The sequence below is a fragment of the Dioscorea cayenensis genome, chromosome 15 (assembly GCF_009730915.1).
Source record: "Dioscorea cayenensis subsp. rotundata cultivar TDr96_F1 chromosome 15, TDr96_F1_v2_PseudoChromosome.rev07_lg8_w22 25.fasta, whole genome shotgun sequence".
NCBI classification, from domain to species: Eukaryota; Viridiplantae; Streptophyta; class Magnoliopsida; order Dioscoreales; family Dioscoreaceae; genus Dioscorea; species Dioscorea cayenensis.
Window position 1 is genome coordinate 18,050,450 of NC_052485.1, and position 25,087 is coordinate 18,075,536.

The following is a 25,087-nucleotide window of genomic DNA, read 5'->3' on the forward strand; positions in this document are numbered from 1 at the left end:
GCGACTGACTTCCCCTCGTCCCCATGCATCGAATCCCATAACGCCATTAGCACCCCTAGTCTTTTAATTTTAATGCATGGCCACCCAAGTAAATTCACGCCGGATAAAGAAAAAGTAGAAAAAAAATTGATAATAAAGGGAAAAAAATGGAATTATCAGTTAACAGGGATTTCTGTGGGCATTTTTTTTTAAAAAAATAGATGCAAATGGTATTACAAATAATCATAAAAACCTAATGAGTTTTTTATTAACAAAATTAATAATTTTATTTGATTTGATAACAAGACAAGCTATAAATTATTAGCCCTGCAAAGGCATACAGTGTTTCTGTCAGTAGTATGTTTTACCGGAAAGAACACAATTCAGGGAGTGGTAACAACAGCTAAAATGATACAAGTGTCATTCATCAGTATTTCTTTCTCCTGTCTTTCCTTAATAAGGTGATAACCATGGAACAACAAGTACGACTTCGGATCCGTTATTGACTAACAAATTCACAGAGTAATCAGGAACAAGTGCAACTTCGGAGTCATTATCGACTTTGGTGAGGTCAAAAGTTGTATTGATGACAACAGTATAGAGATTGTTATTGACTAACAAATTCACAGAGTAATCATCAGTGACCTCCTCTACCATCTCTTGCTTTGGAGTTTAGAGATTGTTAAATCGGCCCCGCCAAAACCATCCATAACAGCCTTAGCAGTACGAAACTCTGCCCTTGCTGTGAGGCTACACATCATGAACGAATTAACACTCGTTAACCTCGGGTTCATTGAGATGAATTTAAATTGAGAAAATAAAAAATCATCTCAGAGAAAAAAAAAAAAATTGAATTCACGCAAGAAGATAAAGTCGTATGGATATTTTCACTTAATCTAATGAATTTGTGAATCGCATGCTCACTTGTTTGTTCACCCAGTTTGTAAATATGAAATAAGGTGCAAATATAATAGCTTTTATTCCCAGACATGAACTTCTGATGAATATCCCCTGTGACATTTATAAAGTTCTATTCTCAGAATTTTTATCATTGTCGATGTTAACACAAGTTAAAGACATGAATAAATTTATAAATATATTGAGAACTCATGCATTACCTGTTGTTAGAGTGACTAATAGTCCCACATCAGTTAATTTGGAAAAATATAGATTTAAATATGTAAGCCTGTGTTTCTCAACCTATTTGGGTTGAATTGGGCCCGGATAATATTTAGTATGCATTTCACATGGTATCAAAGGTTGATTTGTTTAGTTTGTTTGCAATGTGACTTGTTAAAATAAATCTAACACATATCAAAATGCTTTTTTTTAGAGTAACCAATAGTGCCACATTAGTTAATTTGGAAAATATGGATTTCAATAATTATAAGCTTAGGTTTCTCATCCTATTATTTTAAGCTTTTGAGTTGAATCAAGCCCAAATAATGTTTGGTTTGCATTTTACATGGTATCAAAGGTTGGTTTGTTTAATTTATTTGCAACGTGACTTGTTAAAATAAAACTAACACATATCAAACTACCCTTGTTTAGAGTACCTAATACTGCCACACGAAAATATGAACTTGAATAAATATAAGCCTAAGCTTCTTATCCTATCATCTTAAGCTTTTGAGTTAAATCAACCATTGACAATATGCATCTAACACTAGTCTCTTTAGTAACCGTCCACATGATTCAATTTTTTATTACTAGCTCTCAGGATGTATGCATGACCAGATGAGTTCACTTCCACAGTCCTCATAATAGGCAACAGACATACTGATATCACAGAAAGAGATATAATGAAACAGATCTAATTAATACGTATTTTTTTCATATTCTTGTGTATTTTCTTTTTCTTGTTCTATTTTTTTTTTAATTGTGTATTTGGAACATAAAATGCCGAAATGCAAATCATTAAAGTCACCCTGAAAGAGTCTCTGAGCATTTGCCTTATGAAATGAAGCTCAGGATCAAATGGATGGATTCATACCTGCTTCTTAAGACCACACAAGGCATGCTTATGTGATCAGCTCCAAGTACACCTGATTGGCTGCCTGCAATCAGAATACACTTGTCCACTGGCAGGCCTGCGCATTCAGCTCCGGCTCGCAATGTGATCACAATATTGTCAAAGCTGCAGGACCATACGGATTTTTTAAGATACTCTAAAAACCCAAATAGTTCAAATAAATTGCTCAGTTACATTAAAGCAGGCAGCTTCAAACAAGGTCCCGGAAAGCGTACTTATTAAACTTATCTAACATACTTAAACCATGCATAAAGAGGTCTGTGTGACATGCCAAGACACACTTTCCAGTGAGAAATGAGCAACGTTGTGAATTAATAAGACAAGGTGAGATGAAAAGTTGATGCAAATACTAGATAAACCAAACCTAGTAAGTTACAACCATTTTATTTTTAACTGTGTCCCATCCTTTCCCCTATGGCGCTCTAAACACTGATATATCTAAAGACACTCAGATTAGGGCAAATCTCACCCTAATTAAATAGGATGGGAACAATGAAGATCAAATCCACGCAAACCGAGTAAAATCTGGCTCAACTAGGGGTTGAATCACATTCCACTGGGTTATTTGGCTTAATAAGAATAGATGACCATATTAACTTGCAATAATCTAAATGGACTATATTTAGGCTGAAACTATCTGAATCCATAGCTCAATCACAATTTCTATATTAAAATACTTGAAGCCAACTCTGTAACTCGGAGAAGTCCTATATTACAATACTTGGAGCTAACTCTGCAAGTCAAGGGGGACACCAACCATTTAAGGTGACAATTTCTTGATGAATAAGGAATCAAAAGGAAAACTATACAAATAGCTGCTGCTAACACGGAAAAGTATTGCCTAATTAATTTGACATTAGAAAACATAGAATAAAGAAAAGCATCCAAATCTGACTAAGATTGGAAGTGGAAGGGCTGCAGACCTTTCTGGTGCTGTGGTATCAAGGTTAACGCTAAGCTTTAGAGTTGATGCAACCTCCTCAGCGACCTTTTGTTTTTCCATGGAAACTAGGATTCCACACCCAAAATTAAAAAAAAAAAAAGAAAAAAGAAAAAAAAGAAAGGTTGACAAAAAAGCATAGAAAAGAAAACTGCCAGATTTTTAGATAGGTCATGTTGTCCCTGTATAAACTTACCAGCTTTGCGCGCTTCTTTAGCTAGTTGCTCCTCCAAACTTGAGGAGACCCCTTTGCCTAAAACAAGTTGCCCATAGAAGCTACCTTCCACTTCCTCTTTTCCAACAATTTTGATTTTTGATATTCTATCATGGCCAAGTTTTTCAATAATGGACCTGGAATATATGAGTAATCAAAACCACTTTAGCCTAATTGCAAGCTGCAAGGAGTAACATATATTAAAAAGAACGAAAAATGCATGAAAAGGAAACAATTACAATAGACAGCAAAGTAGTGTAGAATGTCATGCAGATGAGTTATTGGAACAGGCTTAGCATCAGAAACAAAAAAACATAGCCCATCTTAAAATAAATTATGAATAAAAATCATGGAACATACTGTTCATTATCACAAGACACTTGGTATTACCTTTAATTTTTAGTATTTTCTTTGTTTAGTTAAAGTCCTATTAAAGGCTGCCATCACTTTAAAATAAGGTTTTGTTCTCTTTGGAGGCAATTGAATAAGAAATAGACCGTTTATTTTAACCTTGTGCTTTAGTTTTTATGTTGGAAGCTTATCTAAAAGGCACAGTTGAGCACTAGCCCTGTTCCCACGCTTCTAGCTATGTCACATGGCAAGATTCCTAAGTGATATGTTGACAACAATGAACCCTCCCAAAATCACATAAATTTGACTTTCTTTTAGTTTAAAAATCTATGCACTATTGTGTCACATTGGTCTTCCCATACTTCCTAGGTGTCATCAATGATGGCCTGCATTGTCAAACCTATTTCTGGCACTTTGTTGACAATTATAAAAAGCTGCAATACACGAGGACATGAACCAGGACCCATTATGGGGAGCAATATTTTTAGTCAGTCTCAACTCTCAACCTTCAAATATGCTCCCATTCAACTCAAGCATACACATCCTAATTTGTCATGGGAAAAACCTAATAACAAGATCTTCTCTTAGTCTACCCATAAAAATATTTAATGGCTTTTTAACCGTGTTTCTACAACAATTTAAAAAGAAAAAAAAAAATGCACTGCTTTTTTGAAAGTTGTACAGCAACCACATATTGGGAGGTTTAAACTGATTAAGGTTTCAAAAAGCATATGGGGCAAGACAAGAGAACAGAGTGGATTTGATCCATTACTCATCACAGCTGCCTTTCTTTGGTTTTCAAACTAAAAGGCCAAAGGGTGAATTAATCATCAACAAAACCTGCAAATCAACACTTGACATTTGGTTGTAATTGGAATAAGCTATGCTAAGTTAAAATAAGAGTGCAGAATTTCAATTTATCTTGAAGGGAAAACTTATATCACAATTATTCACAAAGTTAACCGTGAGATTTGACTAAGTTAATGGTTGATGATTTGGTTAATAGTAATTAATGGCTATATTATTCTAAATTTCTAATTATTCATATTGCTGAAGAAAAGGTATTCTGGTTGTATCCCTATTCCATTCATTTGATTGTCTATTCAAGAATAACTTAGGATATTCCCAACCAAACTCCTACTTGACATTAAGAACAAAACTAATGAAATTAGTTAGACCTGCTTACAACTAAGCCAGAGTTTATTGAATATTGGCACTACTGAAAAAAAAAGAAAGAAATTACATAGCCCACAGCACATAGAAAAAAAAATGAAAATCACTCGAAAAACAAACCTTGATATTTTGTCCCCATTTTTGCTATAGGCGGTCAGCACAACTACAGGTATACCTTCCTTAAGCGCATCATCAATAAATCTGCCATGTTAAATTCCAAGCAAAACGTCAGAAAAATAAAACTACACAGGACAGCATACAATTAACAAAAATACTTGGTGAATGCCCTGACCATTTACAAAACTAAAATTGGATTAAAAAAAAACTATAGGATCAATGTACAGAAATTTGCACATGTTTCATCAATCATATTATTCCCATTATAGTTGGTCAAGTACCAGATATCCTTGAGAGAAAGGAGATTAAATTCCAAACCAAATGCATATTTGATAAAAAGAACAGAATATAAACTACATTTTGAAGCAATAAGTGATGATGCATTTGATAAAGTTTGGGGTCATGCCCCCTTTTGGAAAGTAGTAAGGGTATTCCAGAGAGGAAACTGATAAGGCTCAACAATAATTGCAAGGGATAACACCATGAGCCATCTCCACCTGCCATTCTGAAAATTTATCAAATAGAAATTTTTTTTTGGTTGTCTCAATCATACAGGCAATATGGTTTTCTTTAGAAAAATGTCACCTAGGTGCTAGGACACTGGGTCGCCAGAAAAACATCAGTTAGTGATTACAAATATTCTACACCAATTAGAGACAAGGGTGGAGAATAAAATAGAGGTGGTTTTTTCAATTGCTCACGGAATCCAGCATTTGATCAAATCAATTACTTGATGATTTCATAGATTGGATAAAAATTAAACACCCATTCATTTTGGTTTTTCTGGTTGAGTTGGAATAAGTTGGATTAATAATTTTGAAGTTTGAATATGTTTCAGAGAACACTTTAATCAAAATTAATCCAAGTTTGATCTGATTACAAATTTTAAAATATACAGTTTTTATGAAATTTATATTAAAAAATTAATGATTTAAATTTGTCAACCATATAAATTTTTTTTTTTTTTAAAAAAGTAATAATTACAATTATTTATGTAATTAAATCTTGTAAACAAAACAGTCCCTATTACTTGGAAGGTATTTGGTGTGAGAGGTTGGAAAGTTATCCCTGATATTACACAACCAAACACATCTGGAGTCTAGGCAGTAGGTTAGGAATACTTCTCTTTCTCATGTAACTAATCCAACAAGTGGGGTGCCCTCATGAACCTTCAAACTGAGTTTTCTGAGACCTACTACATCCATAATTTGACAATGCTAAAGAAAAACATAAAGATTGGCCTCATCAATCTTGTGAAGTCAAGGCAAGTTGGTTCATAATTTTAACCTTCTAATGCCCTTCGAAAGTTGGCCTCACAGTGTTTTGAATAAGAACCACTTTTGTGAAGGAACTGGTATAGCATGTTCTTACACCATCATTTCTGAGCACGTGGCAACATAAATAAGAAACATTTAGTCTCACAGAAATTGATCTGTCATACTAAATAGGTTTATTACAAGAAATACTTATAGAAATGGCAGATGACAATAATCCAACAGAAACCCGCGATACATACAATAGTTTAATATACATTGATATAATGAACAAAGGCACATTCATGTTCATGCTAGCAAATTATCTTGGTGAAATAATGTCAACAAAAGCATCCTAGTACAAACAATACCTCTAGCGATCCCTCAATTTAGACTTGAATTAGTCACTTTAGAGTATATAATATAGACCATGTAACAGATAGAAACTTCATAGATAAATCCTTTTAGGTTAAGCAAGATGCTAAGCAAGAGAGCCATTCAATAGCCAAATTGCTGTCCTTCCCAAATTCCCAGGGGTACAAAATACCATGCCAAACAAAACTTCTACCTTAATCACACCTTTTAGAAGGAAAAGAAATTCAAATGACAGGTTATTCAAAGAGGGCATGCATCAGACCTTCAAAAAGAATTTGCTAGAGGATTCAAACTACTTACATCTCAACACCAGGCCGCAAAAGAAGGTTAGCTGATGCAGCAAACTCCCCCAAAGCTTTCCACTGCAATGAACTAACCATTTTTCAGTCCTTTTTTTTAGGGGTGGGGGGGGGTCTAAAAGAGAACAATTACCATACATACAAGACACAAATCATGAAAATACATAGCTTGGCATTAGATGATTAACCAATAGTATAAACACAAAGGAAATTGTTTAAGATTCTTTACCATTTCACTGATGGTTACATTAAAGTTTAAAGCATAAATAATGGTGTGTTAAATTTTAGAACATAGACAAGGCCACAGAGCATAAGTCTCAATAGCTTTCAAATGTATGTAAAACCAATATAATTCCAAAACATCTCAGAATTCCAACATAACATAGAGAGAATTTTACAACAGAAGTTTATATAAATGAATAAATGAAATTAGTATAAGGCAGAAGAGCATGAGGTGGGTGCTTTCCCTGAGACAAAACCCTTTTCTTTTGAATCATAATAATTCACTATCATAAATGCTAAGCTTTGGCATAATTTATTGAACTCCATTAAAAAAAAAAAAGGAACAAAAAAGCTATGTAAATTTCCCTTCAGCCATTTGATGGGATGTATCTTTTTTCTAAATTCACATTAGTATTTTGTGCAGGTAAATGCATGCTCACTGTAATCTAAGGGAAATAGATCAATTACAAACACCAAAAAGTTTAAGGGAGTGTTTGGTTCACATGATTGGAGTGGGAGTGGGAGGGGAGTGAATCCAAGTCTTTGTTTGGATGGCCATGAATGGGAGTGAGAGAGGAGTGGATGATGAGTGAGTGGGGAGTGACCAATCCCCCCAAAATAGGGGGATTGCTCCACTCCTCCCTCACTCCTTGGGGAGAATGACAACTTTGCCCTTTTTATTTAATAATTAAAATAATAATTTAATTAAAATAATAATTAATTAATTAATTTTGACAATAATTATTAGTTAAATAATAATAATTTAATTAAATATAATAATTAAGTTGATAATTTAATAATAATTAATAATTAAAATGAAATAATAATAACTAATAATTATAGTTAAATACTTATTTATAATAATTAATTATATTTCTTCATTAATTAATTATTTATTATAGTTAATTAATTAGTAATTAATTATTTTAAAAAATATAATTAATTATCAATTTGATATAGTTATTTATTATAGTTAATTAATTACTAATGATATTAACAAAAAAATTTGAAATATTTATTTATAATAATTAATTTTTTTTTAATTTACATAATATTCATTTGAATAAAGGGCATAAATGTCATCTTATCATATTTACCTTCTTTACTTTTCCCATTCCCAATAAATTACACTCTTCAATCCTTATCAACCAAACACATTCTTCATTCTCACTCATACTCCATTCCCTCTCATCTCACTCCTATTCCACTCCTCCTTCAATCCACTCCTGACAACCAAACACTCCCTAAGAACCATTAGGGGTGTAAGCGAGCAGAGCTACTCGTGAGCTATTCGAGATCGGCTCGGATAATATTCGAATTCGATTCGAAATTCTGCGAGCCGAGCTCGAGCTCGAGCTACTCGAATAGTTTTACGAGTCGAGCTCGAGCCTCAAAATACCCAACTCGATAAGCTCGCGAGCCTAATCGAGCTTTCAATATAAATTAAATAAATATATATATAATATTATAATTTTTATATCATAATTTTATATATAAGTACATTATATATATCTTATATATGAGCTTAAACGAGCTCGAGTCGAGCTTATATTTACGAGCTTTGATTCGAGCCTAGTAGAGCTAATAGGATGTCGAGCTTCACGAACCGAGCTCGAGCAGCTCGAGTAATACACAAGCCGAGCTTGAGCAAAGCAAACTAAGGCTCGAACGAGCTCGAGCCGAGCTTCGAGCTTTACTTACGAGCCGAGCTTGAGCATGTTAATACTCGGCTCAGCTCGGCTCGTTTACACCCCTAAGAACCATACATCATGAATTAACAGCATCATTATCTAACAAAAGAAACACTGCTTTTTAGTCTAAATAAATGTCAACCTAGTGATAGTGGTGACTGTTGAGTGTAGACCAACTTCCATAGTAAAAACTGGTCACTTAATCAGAGCAAGGTAGCAAATCATACATGTTGGCCATGTGGTCCATATGCTCTTTAGAATAGACAAAGGGCAATTTAGTTGGTTGCTGGTGAAAAAAAGTATAGAGGGCCAGGAGTATTTACTGATAACCGTGTCTTAGAAGAATTGTGACATCAATTAGAAAAATGTTTAACCTCCATCTAGTAATTATGCTCTTTGGCACTTGCTCACATGGCATCCCTTGTTGTCTTACTTTACGCAGAAAACCATATAAGGAAATAGCAGAGCACAACTTTTAAAAATCACAACATCTCTAGCCAGAAATCTTGTATGAAAATGCATGGTACAAGACATAACCTTTTCCCGCAGAACACTTTTTGTGAATGTTCCTTTCTCATTAGTAGGCAATGCAGTGGGCCAACCAATCTGCCAAATGTTATATCAGAAAGGAAAGAGAAAAATAAATCAGCTCGCAGGCACATGTCCCATTTTCCTTTCTAATAATTAGATTATTAGATTAAAAGTTAGGTACCCTTGTTTATTTTGGAATAAGAGATATTAGTCAAGATATGCCAGAAAGAGCTACATAACAAAATCTTAAGGAATATCAAATGCAATGTTTGAAAGAACTTTGTTCAAAATATTGCCACATCTATGATAGATGAGCGATTCCCAGTAACAAGCATAAAAGCATAAAAGCATAAAACTCTCAACACAAGATAGTGAAATTTTCATTTTCATTTTTTTCTTTTTTAATTCTAACTTCTTAGAAAGCATGCAATCTCTGCAATGGGCTCCTTTGAGGAAATTTGAAGAGGAAAAAGAGATAAAGCTTAAAGTGAAATTCATTTTTAAAATTGATGTCCAAGCACTACATAGATGTCTATTTCTAAATACATCTCTGGCTACAAAGTTACCTTGCCATATTCCCCACATTCCAAATTTAGTTACATATATATTGGAATATGTGATACTATGAGTGTTTTGATCATGTATTTACATTATTCACTTCATTAAAAACTTCACTACCATAACATAATATCAATATAAGCATGAATTTTTTTTACTTGACTATTGATCCCAACAAAATGATATAGAACTCTCAAGTTGATAGGCCTAAAAGCTATAACAACACCATTTTACATAATTCATTGGTCACATTCTTATTCAAACCAAGTCACCAAGCTAAAGTGCAGACCACGGAGAACAAATTGATAATTGGAACTTCACTAACGCCACCCAAAATTTTTCCTCCAGTTCAATAAGAAAGGCGATGAGAAGGAAACTGAATAAACAGTTTGAGATCATGATAACTAGATGAGGCTGGAATATGACAATATGTATCCGTACTGATTAGAGCATGATATTCCTTATGCATGGTAGGTTTTGAATACAATCAAAGGCTATAACTTTTAAAAAAATGCATACCCGATTGAAAAATAGCACCAGCATCCTTTCTTCATCACCACTTGCTTTCCTACAAGATTAATTTGAAAAATTAAGTAAATTAAATAAATTATAAACCTTGCAGAGAAAATGCTATCACACCTAGTCAGGTCTGCATATACAGGTTCTGTCCAATTTGCACAATCCAATCCAAGCTTCTGAAATGCTGAAGGCATAAAATCAAACAAAACAAATATGACCAGATGATTTACAGATACATCAGATATCAGTTTCTTAAATGTTAACTACATGAATCAAATGCATAAGTAATCTTCTAATGGACATATATTTTGCATTTTGAGAAAAGAAACACATTGGTCATTCCAACATGATCTTAGAATTAAGATGTTTGGCAAAAGGTAAACAAAATAAATGCTCACATTTTGCTCAAAGAACACAAGAAAATATAAACTACATGTGAAAAAAAAACCTGTCTTGCCAATTATTTAGCCATTACAAAACCGCACCTACATTGAAAGCTTGTCGGTTGCCTAAACGATATATGTCTGCAATAACCCTGGAGACAAGAATATCTATGAGGCCTAATCAAAGTACTACAACAAAAGTAAAATTATAACAATGGCATCATCATAGTTGGGAACAAAATGTAAAAGCAAAATAGTATTAAACAGAGTACTATTTAACATTCACAATTTCATATACCAAATCCCTTTCTTAGATTCAAACTGACGAATACTGGTACAGTATAAACTCAAAGTGAGGCCAAAGAAATAAATTCACAATCCAATCAAATCAATTGTAACAGATTCAAGAAAGCCAAGAATCAATCAAATCCATCTTGTTTGAGCTTGTATCAATAACCAGAAAACTCCAATTCAACTACTGAACCTGAAACCTCAGCAAAATCAATAATCACTGCCACAGTGTCACCTATTAAGTTCCAAACTTTCCACCAAAACATCAAACCAACAAGCAAAAGAGATCATATCTTGCACATTTCGGAAGGTCTTCAGACATAACAGAAACGCATCAATCAAGAAACAAAAATAAATCCAAAAACAAAGAGATGAAAGCAGACAAACCCTTCGACTTCAAGCAGAAGCCCTAGTTCAGGCGAAGTCTTGGAAGGTTGGAGATCGGAAACAGCGCAATAAGGAAGGAGGATTCTCGAGGATTTGCGATGGCACTTCAGAGAAGCGGAGGAAGAGGTTGAGGGGCAAGAATGAACGCCATTCCTAGCAATTTCCGGCGCCGGAGAGCGCGAAATGGGGACAGAGCGGGGGAGAAGGAGGGATCTAGAGGCCATGAACGGCGTGGCGGACTCCATGACCGGAGCTTCGAGCCAGTGAGCCCGGAGAGAAGAATCGAAAAAGATTATTTTGTGGTTTAGAAAGAAGCTTTGAAAACTAAGGCTCTGTTTGATACACAAGATTTTGAGGAACAACACATGACAACTTCTATTGTTATGCGTTTGATTTACAAATGAGACGGGAGAACAGCAGAAACTACCTAATCGGTATAGCACAACTTCTTAATTTTTTTGTACCGCTAAAACCACGGTACAAAAATTCTTGTGTAGTACAGGACAATTTATGAGAAAATTGTCCATATTTAAAATTAAAAATTATATACTCATTAAGAAGTGATAACATGATTTATTTTGTTTTATTTATTTATTTTTTTATTTATTTATCTTTTTAAAATTTAGTTGTTTATTTATCTATTTATTTATCTATTTAAAATTTTATTTATTTATTTATTTATATTTTAGGATTTAGATATTAATAAAAGTTTGTTTGTTGTGGATTAAATGTTTTTAAAATTATGTTAAATTTCTTTTAACTTATTGTTATTGTTGGGCGTTGTAAAATTTGATAAGATTTTCATAAAATATTATTGTATGTTTTTTATTATAAAATAAATATAGAATAATAAAAAGTTATTATCGTAATTTACTATTTTGTGTTTCATACTGTTCAATAAAATTAAACATAGAACAACTCAAGCACTTGTGTTGTACTTTAACTATTTATACTGTACTGTACTTGTGTTGTTCTCTTTAACAAATCAAACTAGACCTAAATAAAAAGAAATGAGAAATTTGCATATATACCCGTTCAAGATGTATAATTTTCCATACACTCCTATAAATTGAGAAAAGTGACAGATAATCCTCTGTTAGTTTTATGAGAACTCCCTAATTTTTTGTGGTTTTTCTTTTGAGCCCTTCTTTAAAATATCTTTTGATATATGATTCCACTAAAACTGCTTGGGAAAAAAATGACAAAAGATATACCTCACAAAGATAGTAATTAAATGGGGGGTTTTGTAAAGTATAGTTTTGGAATAATCACATTAGGATCCAGGGTTAAATGGGGGTCAGGATATGCGAGGATTAAATGGGGGTTGACAAACCTCCATTTAATCCCAATTCTCAGCCCTCCAAAATGGGGTGTTTCGGAGGTTTTCATATTTTACAAAACCAAAATGTCCTTGATGAATTTGAATAATTACATCCATGCCCTATAGAAAAGTTTAGGTTTTGATTTTGAATTTAAATAGTTCTTTTTTGCAAAAAATTATAAAATATAATAAATTGTCAAATAAGAACATTTAATTTACATAAATAACATTATATGTGCAAAATTAGCATAAAATACAATTTATAACTTCAAGGGTATTTTAGTAATATTAATATAAAATATTACCTTCTATTACCTTCAATTCAAACATTAGAAGGTTTGATAACCTCAATTTACCTTTCCTTAACCCCAAACAAGGTATTGCTTAAAATTTTCTTTAACTTTACCTTACTCTACTTTACCCTACTTTACTAAACCCTCATTCACCTCATCAAAGCAAAGCCAAGTGAAAGTGCAGGTGTAATAAGGTGGGTATTTGTAATTGACAAAATATTGAACTGAATTACTATAAGGCCTTATTTAGATTAGCTTTTGGGAAGCTCATTACATTTTTTTTTTTTATATAAAATTAATGTTATTTAGATTAGCTTCTCCACAAAAGCAAAAGTTACAAAAAACAAAAACAAAAACATTGCTTTTGTCAAAAGTTGGTAATGTGATGCTTCTTCAGAAGCAATTTTGGGTTATACAATTGCTTAACTACCCGTATGAAATAAAAAAATGACCTAGATTTTTAAGGTTTCTCTTCAAACTTTTTACATGCCCATCTAGCCTCTCTTTCCCTCCTCCCCCCACCCCCATGTGATAAATGCATAACAACTGGGATATTATTATTATTATTATTCAATGAATACCCATTTTAGTAATTTACTACTGAAAAGTCCTTCAACGAATGCAAATCCAAACAACGTCACAAATATAAAAGTAATTCTACATTAACATATCCAAACACAAAATATAGAGAAGTATTTAACTTATTCTGAGAAACACACCTTTTTTTTAGAAGTCTTTCTATTAAACTAAAAAAACTCTTTTTTCAAAAGCCAATCCAAACGAGGCTTAAACCTCTTAACCAAATATTATTATGGAGAAAAAGAGTTTTTTTTTATTTACATAAAGTTTTTATTATGAAAAGGTGTTATTTAATTGCATTACTTTAATATTGTTAATAGGAGATGCTTAATTATGAGTTGTATATGTACATGTTGGATTATATAATGAATACATAAAGGTTTGTAATTTTTCCAGTTGAAATCTATTGTTTCTATATAGATGGGAATAATTTAGATTGTTTTTAAAAGTATTTTATTATATAAAAATATAAATTATTATAAATACTTTTGTGAAATATTTGTATGCCTAAGATAATAAGGAGATATATATTGTTGTTGGTAGTCTAATCATACCTACTGATATTAAATATTCATTGATAGAAGAATTAATATGTAAAATATTACGTTGGAGTCTCAATATAAATATCTAAATCTTTGAATTAAATTGTAATTTGTTGACGGTTATGAATGTAATTATTTAAATTAGTAAAGACTAATTTACTAAAGATGAAAACATCTCAAATGGGTCTCATGCTACATGCCCAAGTTAATGATGTGAGATTAAGGTTTTTTAAATGAGCAAATATTACTATTCAAAGAGGATTAGAAGAAAAACCTTGGCATTCACATTAATTGCTTGAAGTGAAAATAATCATTAATTCATCAAGGTCAAAGGTGAAAAAGTTCAAAAACAATGTATGCTTGTTCGACTATTTTGCACTTGTAAAATCTCTGTGAACTATGATCTATTACATATATTCATGTATTTATGTGATTAATCCTCAACAGTTAATTAATTAAATATTATTTAAATATTATTTACCTCAATTAGATTAGAAAATTTTATAACAATTTTGGTAGTAATAAAGAAAAATAATAACTAAACAAATAAGGATGATATATTAAGAATTTTATAAGTACTCTAAACCTAAATTTTAGCCATAGGGACTAATGAAGAAAAATTTTAAAACTAAGTGCTAGAAAAAGTTCTAAGGGATTAAATGATTGAAGTAAAAATATCCAACAATATGTGATTCTATATATAATTTTCTTATATGAGAGTTATGGAATATATGGGTTAGTAATTCATAGATAATAATTATTAATATATATATATATATATAATGGTTTAAAAATTGTAATAGTATATAAACAAAAAGATACAATTGAAAGTAAAAAAGTATAAAGAAGAAATTTGTGTAGATCATGTGTGAATAGTGTAAAAAGTGTAATTTGTTTATATTGTTAATATAAAAAAAAAGAAATTTATGCAATTTCTTAAAATTATGTAGATAATTAAGCTAATAACATGATTTATTTACATGAATCAAATTTATATTAAGATAACTTAATCCTAGTAGTTCAGATAAAAAACGACTATAAGTTAGTAAAATAATTGCTTTTAAAACCGGTTGGATTCACTTATAAAAGAAATACTTCATTTACGATTTTTGAATATTTTTTTTAGTAAATACTTCACCTGAAGTTATATGTTTTGATAACTATTTTATAAATATTTTTATGAATATATAAATGTGTATGAATGTGAAAGTACACTTAAACTATGAAATAACTTTTAACGATATATACAAGCACAATATATAATAATAATAATAATTAATACTCCAATAATATATTAATAATCTACTGCTTGAAAAAAAAATCTAGTCTACAAAATGACAGCAGTTTTATGGAGAAAAGATTACACTATGTAATAATAGGTCTTTATGAAGATTTTTTTTTATCAAAATAATTAAAATTTAGAAGATTTCATATAATTCCTAAATTTAGAATTGGGGAAAATTATAACTCTATATATATATATATATATATATATATATATATATATATATGAAGACAAAAAATAACGGATTTCTTTTTTTTACTAAAACTAGGGGGGCCACTAAATTTTAAAAAAACTATTAATAGTATGTATGTATTTTTTGGTAAAATTATTATAATTAACTCCACTAAATTGAAAAAATGATGGTCGATATACAATGTTAGAAAATTTTTATGGGAAGCATATAGATCATTATACAATATTAAAAGTTTTTTAAAGGACTACATTCTTCAGTTTTGAGCTTTTATCTTCTTTGACAACTTTAGAAAACCTAATAGCAAAACCAAATTTTGTCTTTATAGTTCAATATTTTATAGCCACTTTTTCAACTTTTTGCCAGTAAACGAAGAAAACCACCATGACACCTCACACTCTTTTTTTTCTAAAAAAAAAAACTGAAATTCCAAGGCATGTTTTTTCCTTTTTCATGCCTTTCATGCTAAATAAAAAAAATCTGATTAAACTCTAAAATTGTTTTCAACTTTCAATCCTTTGAGGTAATTTTTTAAAATCTAAATTCTTTAATGAAGTTTCTTAATTTTGATAGATTTCAATTGATTTTTTAGTATAATTAGGATAAGCAAACATTATGTTGTGCATTTGTGGCCAGCATTGTTGTAGGAGGGCATTAACCATTACTTACAAGTCAAATATTTATATTTGTGCAATAGCAATAATCTAATTCTTTTATTGTGGCATGTACTTAACTAGTGTTATCAAATTATCTTGCTATTATGTAAACATGTGGCAACTTCTGTTGCATGTAAGTTATGATGCAATAAAACTTTGGCTTTTTCAAAAGAAAAAAAAGTCACAATATTAATTATTTGTCTCTTATCGCTATGCTTGTCAATTGACAATTGCGTTAAGATTTTTTTTTTTTTTTCTCTCCTATCTTTTTATGCTCTTCTATGCTTAATAATTGGTATCATTATCTTGCTCCATTTTTATCAAATATGCTTTTCATTTGTAAGCAAAATGTTTATAGCCAAAATTTTCATGTTAGTATATATAATCTTATTATAATCCCATCAATCATCATTAAATTTTTATTGATTTTTTTAATTTACTAAATTTTAAAAATACTTTAAAAGAAAATAATTGGCACATCAAGTTTGACTCTAGAGAGTAATTATAATACTCAAAGTAACTCAACAATATTCAAAGAAAGCTCATATTGAAGTTAATCTACCTATAGGACTTCATCTTCCAATTTCAACTTGTTGTCCTAATCATCAAAATAAAGTATGAAGAGAATACTTGCAAAAGGGACCTTGTTAACCATGTAATCATAATTTTCAACAAACAACCATTAGAAACATGTTGGGCCGATTTTATCTACGTTAGCTTGATGAGTTTGGCAATTGGTTGGAGTATAGCATAGCTAAAGACGTTGCTTTCTATTTATATTATTATGTTTTTAAATTGGATATTAGAAAGTAAGAGCTACAAGCACATTTGTCATTGAAGGTATACAAATTGAAATAAGAAAAATACATTAGGAAATCATAGTGGTGATCTTAATAGTGCCTACAATGAAGTTTTCAGAAAATGTTAAGACTTGATAAATTAAAATTAAAATATTAAATCTATTTTGATTAAGAAAGTAAACCAAGTTTGAAGTGAATACTGTACAAGGCTGACTACTTAAGTAGATTGCCTTTGATTTGAATTACTTTTTTTGTTGCATAATGAATTTGAGGAATCAAACAACCAAAGAATTTTTTTTAAACTCTTGCATATTCTTGTCGATTACAATGAAGTCATCAATAATGTTGTTTTGAAGCATTCTTAATCTAAAATTGATAATTCATGATATTCAAATGACATTATAAGTGCTACAACAAGGGAGATATTTAAGACAAACATTGATGAGTTAGGAGATGATTTATTTACAATCTTGTAGATGAATCTTGTAATGTCTCAAATAAGGAACAAATGGCTCTTTTCTTGAACTACATGAATAATAGAAGCTATATTCTTGAACATTTTTTAGCTATTATTCATGTTTTAACACTATTGTTTTATCACTAAAAAAAGTAGTTAATTTATTATTCTCCAAGCACGAACTAAGTTTGTCAAGATTACATGGATAATGTTATGATGGAGCTAGCAATATGTAGGATGGATTTAGTGGTTTGAAAATTTGAGTTCGAAAGAAAATGAGTTTGCTTTTTATATTCCTTATTTTGCTCATCAATTTTAATGGATGCTTGTAGCTGTTGCAAAAAAAGTGAAGTTTTTGTTGTTTCAATTTTTCACAATATCGATTGTTTACTTAATGTTGTTAGAGCTTCATAAAGAGATATGATATTATCAGAGAATGTTACACTACTAGAGTTGCTGAGACACTGAACATTGATGAACTTGCGAAAGGAAGAGGCTTAAACCAAGTAACTAATATTTTAAACGTTCTGGTGATATTAGATGGGGCTCGCATTCCATTATGTTACTAAACTTAATTGTTTTGTTCACTTCAATGATTGATGTTCTTAAAAATATTGTTAAGGATGGTTTGAATTCTGAGCAAAAAGTGGAAGCACAATTCTTATTGTGAATGATTCAATTTTTTAATTTCAATTCATATTCAACCTACATTTCATGAGAAATGTGCTAGGGATTACAAATGAATTGTCAAAGGCTTTATAGAAAAAAAGATTAAGACTTAGTTAATACTATGGAGTTAGTTAAAATATCTAAACAAAGGCTGCAAATGATAAGAGATAATGGATGGGGCCCTTTACTAAATAGATTTTTTTCTTTTTATGAAAATATAGCATTTTGGTTCCTAGAATAAATGAGAATTACATCATTATCAAGTTGACTTATTCAGTGTTGTCATTAACAAACAACTTCAAAAGCTCAACAAATGTTTCAATGAGGGCCTTTTTGAATAGGAGAAACATCCCGGCCGAAGGGATCATTCCTTACATAAATGTTAACACATGTTTGGGTTAACATCTATATAATGTTCCTTAATAATATATTAAGGAACCTTAATATATAATGCCCATTATATATTAAGTTTCCTAACATAAATGTTAACCCATGTTTGATGAATCATTCACTCCACTAGGGCAATGCCCATTTCCTTTGTTAGAAATTTTCAATAACACCCTTAATAACATATTAATGAATTAAAATGTAAAAAAAATATTAATATGTTTATTTATGAAATGAATATTAATATTTAAATAATTAATAATTAATTATAATAATTAATGTGAATTATTAATTTTAATATTTAAAGTAAATTTTATAGTTTATATATCATAAACATACACTACACTTAGGGATGCATTTGAGCCGAGCTTTCATGTGTTTAGGCTCGGTTCATGACTAAAAAGAAGAGCTCGAGCTTGGCTTGTGGCTCGAATCAAGCCTAATATGTTGTTTGAGCTTAGCTCATTTGAGGAATTACTAAACTCGAGCTTGACTCAGGAAAGCTTGTTTGTTGACTTATTCGAGCTCAAGTTCATTTAAATGCTCGTTTATAAACTCGTTCGAGCTCGAGTTTGCCTCAAGTTCATTTTAAAGCTCATTTGAAGCTCATTAAGGAAGCTCGTTTATAATGCTTGTTTATAAAGAATAGAACCTATATATTCACAAATATTATACCTATGCAATTTTTACATTAATATAAATCATCAATTGCAATAAAGAAACCGAAATTTTGAAATGACAAATTCAAACATAATCTTGAGATAAACAACATATTATCAAATACAAGTCATGAAGCAACAACAACAAAAGTATCATTCATCTATATTGAAATAACAAGCATTTTGTCCATAATCAAATCTGAACAAAGTATAAGAACACTTGAGCCTTCCTTCTAAACAAACTTGTCATATTCCAAACAAACTCACAAGTCCAAGCATATTGACAAAAACATAATTACCTAAAAACAAAAGACAAGAATAGTGTTACTCACAAATAAAAAATGTAAAATTAAAAACAAAATTTAGTACTCTTACCAATATTGATTACTAATTTTCTTCTTGTCAAAGATGGCTTCATTTCAAAGGAAATTCAAGGGCTTCCTTCTTCTCTTACAAAATGCAAAAAAAACATTAAAAATGGTCTTACATGTAATTAACTTAAAGAATAGAAAACATAAATTATTTTTACTTACTTTTGCTTTTCTTTAAATCCATAATAAGCTCTCAACCAATCTCCACCACACATTAATGCTTCAACCGTAGCCGGTGCTAATGAAGCGCGATATGACTCAATAACTCTTTTGGCTATATTAAAAAGCAGACTCAGAAGGTACTGTGATTATTGATATGGATAGAACATCATATGCCATCTTTGAAAAAAACCAGAAACTTCAAATAATTAGCTTTCCACCACTCTAAGACATCAAATAGAGGATCAATGCTCTCATTGTGTATGTGAACACCTTCTTCTAAGTACACATCTAATTTTGACATTACCAATTGAAAAGCCACATTTCTAATGAAAATATCAAATTCAGCCCTTTCTTTAGATCTACCAACACTAGGACTGGATGAAGAGGAAGTTGTAGGAGAAAAAAGTTAAATTTGAGTTTCTATGTCATTCTTGGCCTTGAAATCTTTCACATACTCACTATAAACCTTGTAAAGTGATGATCAAACTTGTTTGGAACATCCTCCACTAAATAGAAAAAAGAGAAAACCCATTTAAGCAAAGTTATCTTGTTCCTTGGATCTAAAATAGTTGCAATTGATATCAACAAATCATTGTTCCCCCAATATTCATCTAACTTTCTAATCATTCTTGCTGCCATTTTCTTCATAAAATCATCATCACCTTCCACATTTCTAGACAAAACTTCCTTCACAGCGGTGAGTTCAAGGAGAAACAAATTTAAAGTAGGACACTCAAAACCTAAAATGACATTTGTAACATAATGAAATTCTTCAAGAAATGTGCAAACATTTTGGACTTTACTCCAATATTCCTCTGAGGCAAGTAATGGTAGTTTGAATATCTTAGTTTATATCTAAGAAAGACATCTTTCAATTTAAAGCAGCTTGAAGCATGTAATATGTAACATTCCATCTTGTGCAAACATCAAGAATGAGCTTCTTATTTAACAGATTCAATTACTTAGCAATGTCATTAAACATAGTAAAATGATACACGCTTTTACTAATATGCTTCACAGTTTCACGCACATTATAAACTATATCACTAATTTCACCAAGACCATCTTGAACCAAGAGATTTAAAATATGTGCACAACACCTCACATGAAATAATTTCTCATCAAGTATAAGTGCATTTTGATCGCTCAAATTTAGATTATCTTTCAACAAATTTACAACAAGATCATTAAAACTAGCATTATCAACTGACACACTCATCAACTTTTTTTCAAGACCCCAATCAGCTACACATCTTGTTAACTCATCACAAATAACAACACCAGTGCATGGAGGGACAATAAAATGAAATAATAACATAAGTTTTTGTAATTTTCAATCAGAATCCACAAAATGACAAGTAACAACCATATACTCTACATCTTGCACTGTAGATGTCCACAATCCAGTAGTGATACTAACTCAATTAACTTCTTTTAATAATGAAGATACTCTTTTTTTCTTAATGTCATAATCAGATATACAATCTTTTTTTTTAAAGTCCTCTACTTTTTCCCCCAAATTAAGGGTAACAGTTCTCATAAAATGATTAAAAACTTCATTCTTAGCAAATAAAAATGTTAAGTCATGTACTGCAATCATATGAGAATAGACTTGCCACACCTTTGTTTGGTCATATTTCCATATTCGAATTGCATTCACACTTTCAGATTTTGCCAAATTTGTTGAGTAAGTTAGTTGCTTTTGTCCCTTCAATACCAATTGCCATCTCAAGCATACTTTCAAATGCCGAATAAACTAAGTTGTTGCTTCCAACTTCAGTAGGCCAAGTTGATGCTTACAATGAATACACTCTACCTTCTTTGTTTCATCTGAGAGAGTAACTTCTTTGAATTCTTCCCAAACTTTAGAGGTCCTCTTTCTCTTCTTGGCTACAAATGGATTCTCTTATACTTCATCATCTTCAACATTGATGGGAGATTCATTAACTTCAACATTATTAGCCTCATTAATAACATCATCAAAATTTCCCACAATTCTAATGAGACTAAGATTAGCAAAAAATTCATCAATTGATGTAGGAGTAGACATCTTGAAAAAAATTTGAAATCAAAATGAGAGATGAAAAAGAGAGATTAAAACAGAAGAGGATGAAGAAGGTAGACTTACCTTTTATTATTTTTTTATTTTTTGAATGAGAAGCTCATCAGTGCACTCCGAAGCAAAAGCAAGCCGAGGATGAAGGCTAGCCTGCAATGAAGAACACAGAAGCTGGTCGTGGGTGGGTGGTGTGGCGGTAGCTTAGGTTGAAATGGGATAAGAAAAGAATGAAATGATTTTAGGGTTTGTTCTATTTTTGAATTTTTTTTGGGTTTTTTGTAAAACAAATTAAAAATTCCCATATGAGCTTGGGTCTTAAATAAAATTTTCCCTTGCCGAGGCACTCGTGCCCTCGGATTCTTGCATGCAATGCGGTCATGTAGCGTCAAGGCGCATACATCATACTCCACGTAATCAATATGTTAGTCATATCTCATTTAAATAATCTTTAATATTATAACGATATCCAGTACAAATGTCAATTATCATCATCATCATCATCATCATCATCATCATCATCATCATCATCATCATCATCATCATCATCATTATTATTCACCAGGTATATGATCTATTTGTTAATCCACTATATTCATTGTCTACAAAAATTAATTAATTTATAACTATATGGGTCCGTTTGATATGCAAAGAAGAACAATACAAATGGATAACATAGTACAAGTGAGTATAGGATAGCACAACTGTTTGTGCTGTTCTTTGTTTGATATTCAGTAATATATACTAGCTTATAACAATATGTATAAACATAAAATAATGAGTAACAACTTAGAATAATAAGTATGGACGTAGAATATAGGATGAATGACTAAGTGACAATGCAAAATAATAAGCATGAATGATTATTATAAGCGTAAACATAAAACCAATAATACTAATGAGGAATAGATTAGGGGTAACGTAAAATAATAACTAATAATTTATACTAATAACTAAAAACATACAATAACAAGAACTTTATTTCTTAACCTTTATATATATGTATATATATTAATTCACAATGTTTATGGCCCATACGTTTTAAATTTAAGCTAATAATAAGTACTCCTACTTATTATTTTGCGTTGTGGCTTAGTTATTTAAGTTTATGTTTATTATTAGGATTTTCTGTTTAGAGTATTACATCCTATATTGTACGTTCATACTTATTATTCTAAGTTGTTACTCATTATTGTTTGTTTATACATATTGTTATACAATATAAATCCATTTCTTATTAATGAAATATTATTATATGATTCACATACTTGTAAATTGTAATATTTAATTAATAAAAAATGGATTTATATTGTATAAACCATAAACATTGTGAATTAATATATATATATATATATATATATATATATATATATTCAAAAGTTAAGAAATGCAGTTCTTGTTACTATATGTTTTAAGTTATTCATATAAGTTATTAGTTATTATTTTACGTTACCGTTAATCTATTCCTCTTTAGTATTACTAGTTTTACGTTTACACTTATAATAATCATTCCTGCTTATTATTTTGCGTTATCCCTTAGTTATTTAATTTTCTATTTATTATTTACTTTTTTGGTTTAGAGTATTATGTCTTATATTGTACATCCATACTTATTATTTCAAGTTGTTACTCATTATTACATGTATATACATATTGTTATACAAAATAAATCCATTTCTTATTAATTAAATATTACAATTTACAAGTATTACACTCATATAATAATATTGATAATAATAGTAATAATAATGACAACAACAACATAGTCACATATTCACTTTAATATACATGCATATATATATATATATATATAAATGAGCTCACAATCGAGCTTATAAACGAGTTTGTTCACAAGCTTGTTTGCGAGCTGTGTTCTTGAGCTTGTTTCACGATCTATGATTGCTAGCCAAAACGAGCCGAGCTTTTTGCTGCTTAAGCTTGGCTCATCTATTAATCGAGCTTGAAAATGAAGCTCAAGCTTGGCTCATTTTCAATATGAGTTGAACACGAATGAGCTCTTAGTGAGCATAACATCGAGCCACTCACGAATGGCTCAGCTCAAATGTAGCCCTAACTACTCTAGAAAAAGGTTTTAGAGGCAGTTTTAACTGCCTCCATAGCTTTAATACTAGATTTTTAAACCCAATTCTAACCCAAACAACTAGTTTTAGAGTAAGTTATAAATACCTCCAAAGTTAATAATTTTCAAACTTCTCTTCATAGTTTTAGAGGCGGTTATAACGGCCTCTAACAATAACAACCTCCTCCAAAGTTAATAATTTTTAAAATTTTCTCCATATTTTTAGAGGTGGTTATAATCGTCTTAAAAATTTATATATATATATATATATATATATATATTTTAAATTCTTAGTTTTAGAGGTGGGTATAACTGTCTCAAAAACTAATATTTTTTGCTTTTTTATGACCCTCTAAAACTTGCTCATTAGCTAAGTTGAATTTAATGTATTCCTTTAATTGTTATAAACAAAATATTTTGAACCACAAATCTACAAGACAAATCTTAGAACACAATCATAACAATCCTAAATTCAATTTCATTGATTTTTTTGACAAGTCGTTAGCATCTCAAGTACAATGTATTTTGCTTAATTACACAAAGTAATAAACTTCACACCATTTAATGTACATCTATTACAATGTATTTTTTTGCTTAATTATAAAGAGTATGAAGCTTTTTGTAACCTCCTAATTAATCTTCAAGGTTCTTCATCCTCAACTATGAGTTATCCTACAAAAGTAAATAAACATTGTTAAATAAAGAACTATAATTGTAAATAGAGACAAATAAATAACTATTAAATGCTAAAATATAAAATTCATAGCATGCAAAGTTTTAAATATTTTTTCTAGAAGTGAGAAGAATAGAGAATATGCTCATAAGAAGCATTTAGATTTTTCAAAAAACTATCAAATATTGAATATAAAATTCTTAATGTGCAAAGTCTTAAGTACATTTCAAAAATTAAGAGGAGCATGGAATATGTTTATGAAATACGAAGCCCTATGAACTATTTGAAGGTCTAGATTACTCAAATTACAATTTGCATAAATTGCTTTTTAACAAGCTCTTCTAATAAGAAAAAAAGAAAATGTGGTTGAATGACAATAAAATATGTAACTTTTGATATTGTTGTTGCCAGAATACAACAGTGAATTTGTAGGGGACCTCGAACTTGTAGAACTTCGAACTTGGACTTGGAGATCAAACAAAAGGAGTTGGAGTCTCTTCCTTCTTCAGATGCCGAGACCTGTAGCAGTGTGGGAAGTGTTCCCCACAAACACTCCGATGGCTAAGTCAGTAGAGAAAAACACTTGTCTTCC

The 25,087-nt window shown here is 30.5% G+C and overlaps 1 protein-coding gene across 2 annotated transcripts; it reads right to left on the minus strand.

Annotated features, from left to right (window-relative positions):
- Positions 1-388: 388 nt before the first annotated feature.
- Positions 389-11,632, minus strand: LOC120277489 (CBBY-like protein). 2 transcript variants are annotated; one of them, XR_005541514.1, is made up of 12 exons: positions 11,316-11,632; positions 10,740-10,789; positions 10,375-10,438; positions 10,255-10,303; positions 9,184-9,252; positions 6,735-6,796; positions 4,810-4,890; positions 3,148-3,302; positions 2,935-3,019; positions 1,973-2,116; positions 904-990; positions 649-729 (listed from the first exon to the last, which is right to left on the minus strand). XR_005541514.1 is itself a non-coding variant. In XM_039284353.1 (11 exons), the coding sequence occupies exons 1-11, from the start codon at positions 11,558-11,560 to the stop codon at positions 630-632; spliced, it is 1,104 nt and encodes a 367-aa protein (XP_039140287.1). In that variant the 5' UTR covers positions 11,561-11,630; the 3' UTR covers positions 389-629. The 2 variants fall into 2 exon arrangements, 1 of the variants encoding a protein (XP_039140287.1); XM_039284353.1 differs by lacking the exon at positions 904-990 and having other exon boundaries at positions 389-729; positions 11,316-11,630.
- Between the last annotated feature and the right edge of the window lie 13,455 nt (positions 11,633-25,087).

Coding starts and splice junctions, on each gene's coding strand:
- LOC120277489 (XM_039284353.1), bottom strand. CDS start 11,560: ATGGAGTCCGCCACGCCGTTCATGGCCTCTAGATCCCTCCTTCTCCCC. Junction 10,304..10,374: donor GTATATGCAGACCTGACTAG/GTGTGATAGCAT, acceptor TTAATCTTGTAG/GAAAGCAAGTGGTGATGAAG. Junction 3,020..3,147: donor TAAAGAAGCGCGCAAAGCTG/GTAAGTTTATAC, acceptor GTGGAATCCTAG/TTTCCATGGAAAAACAAAAG.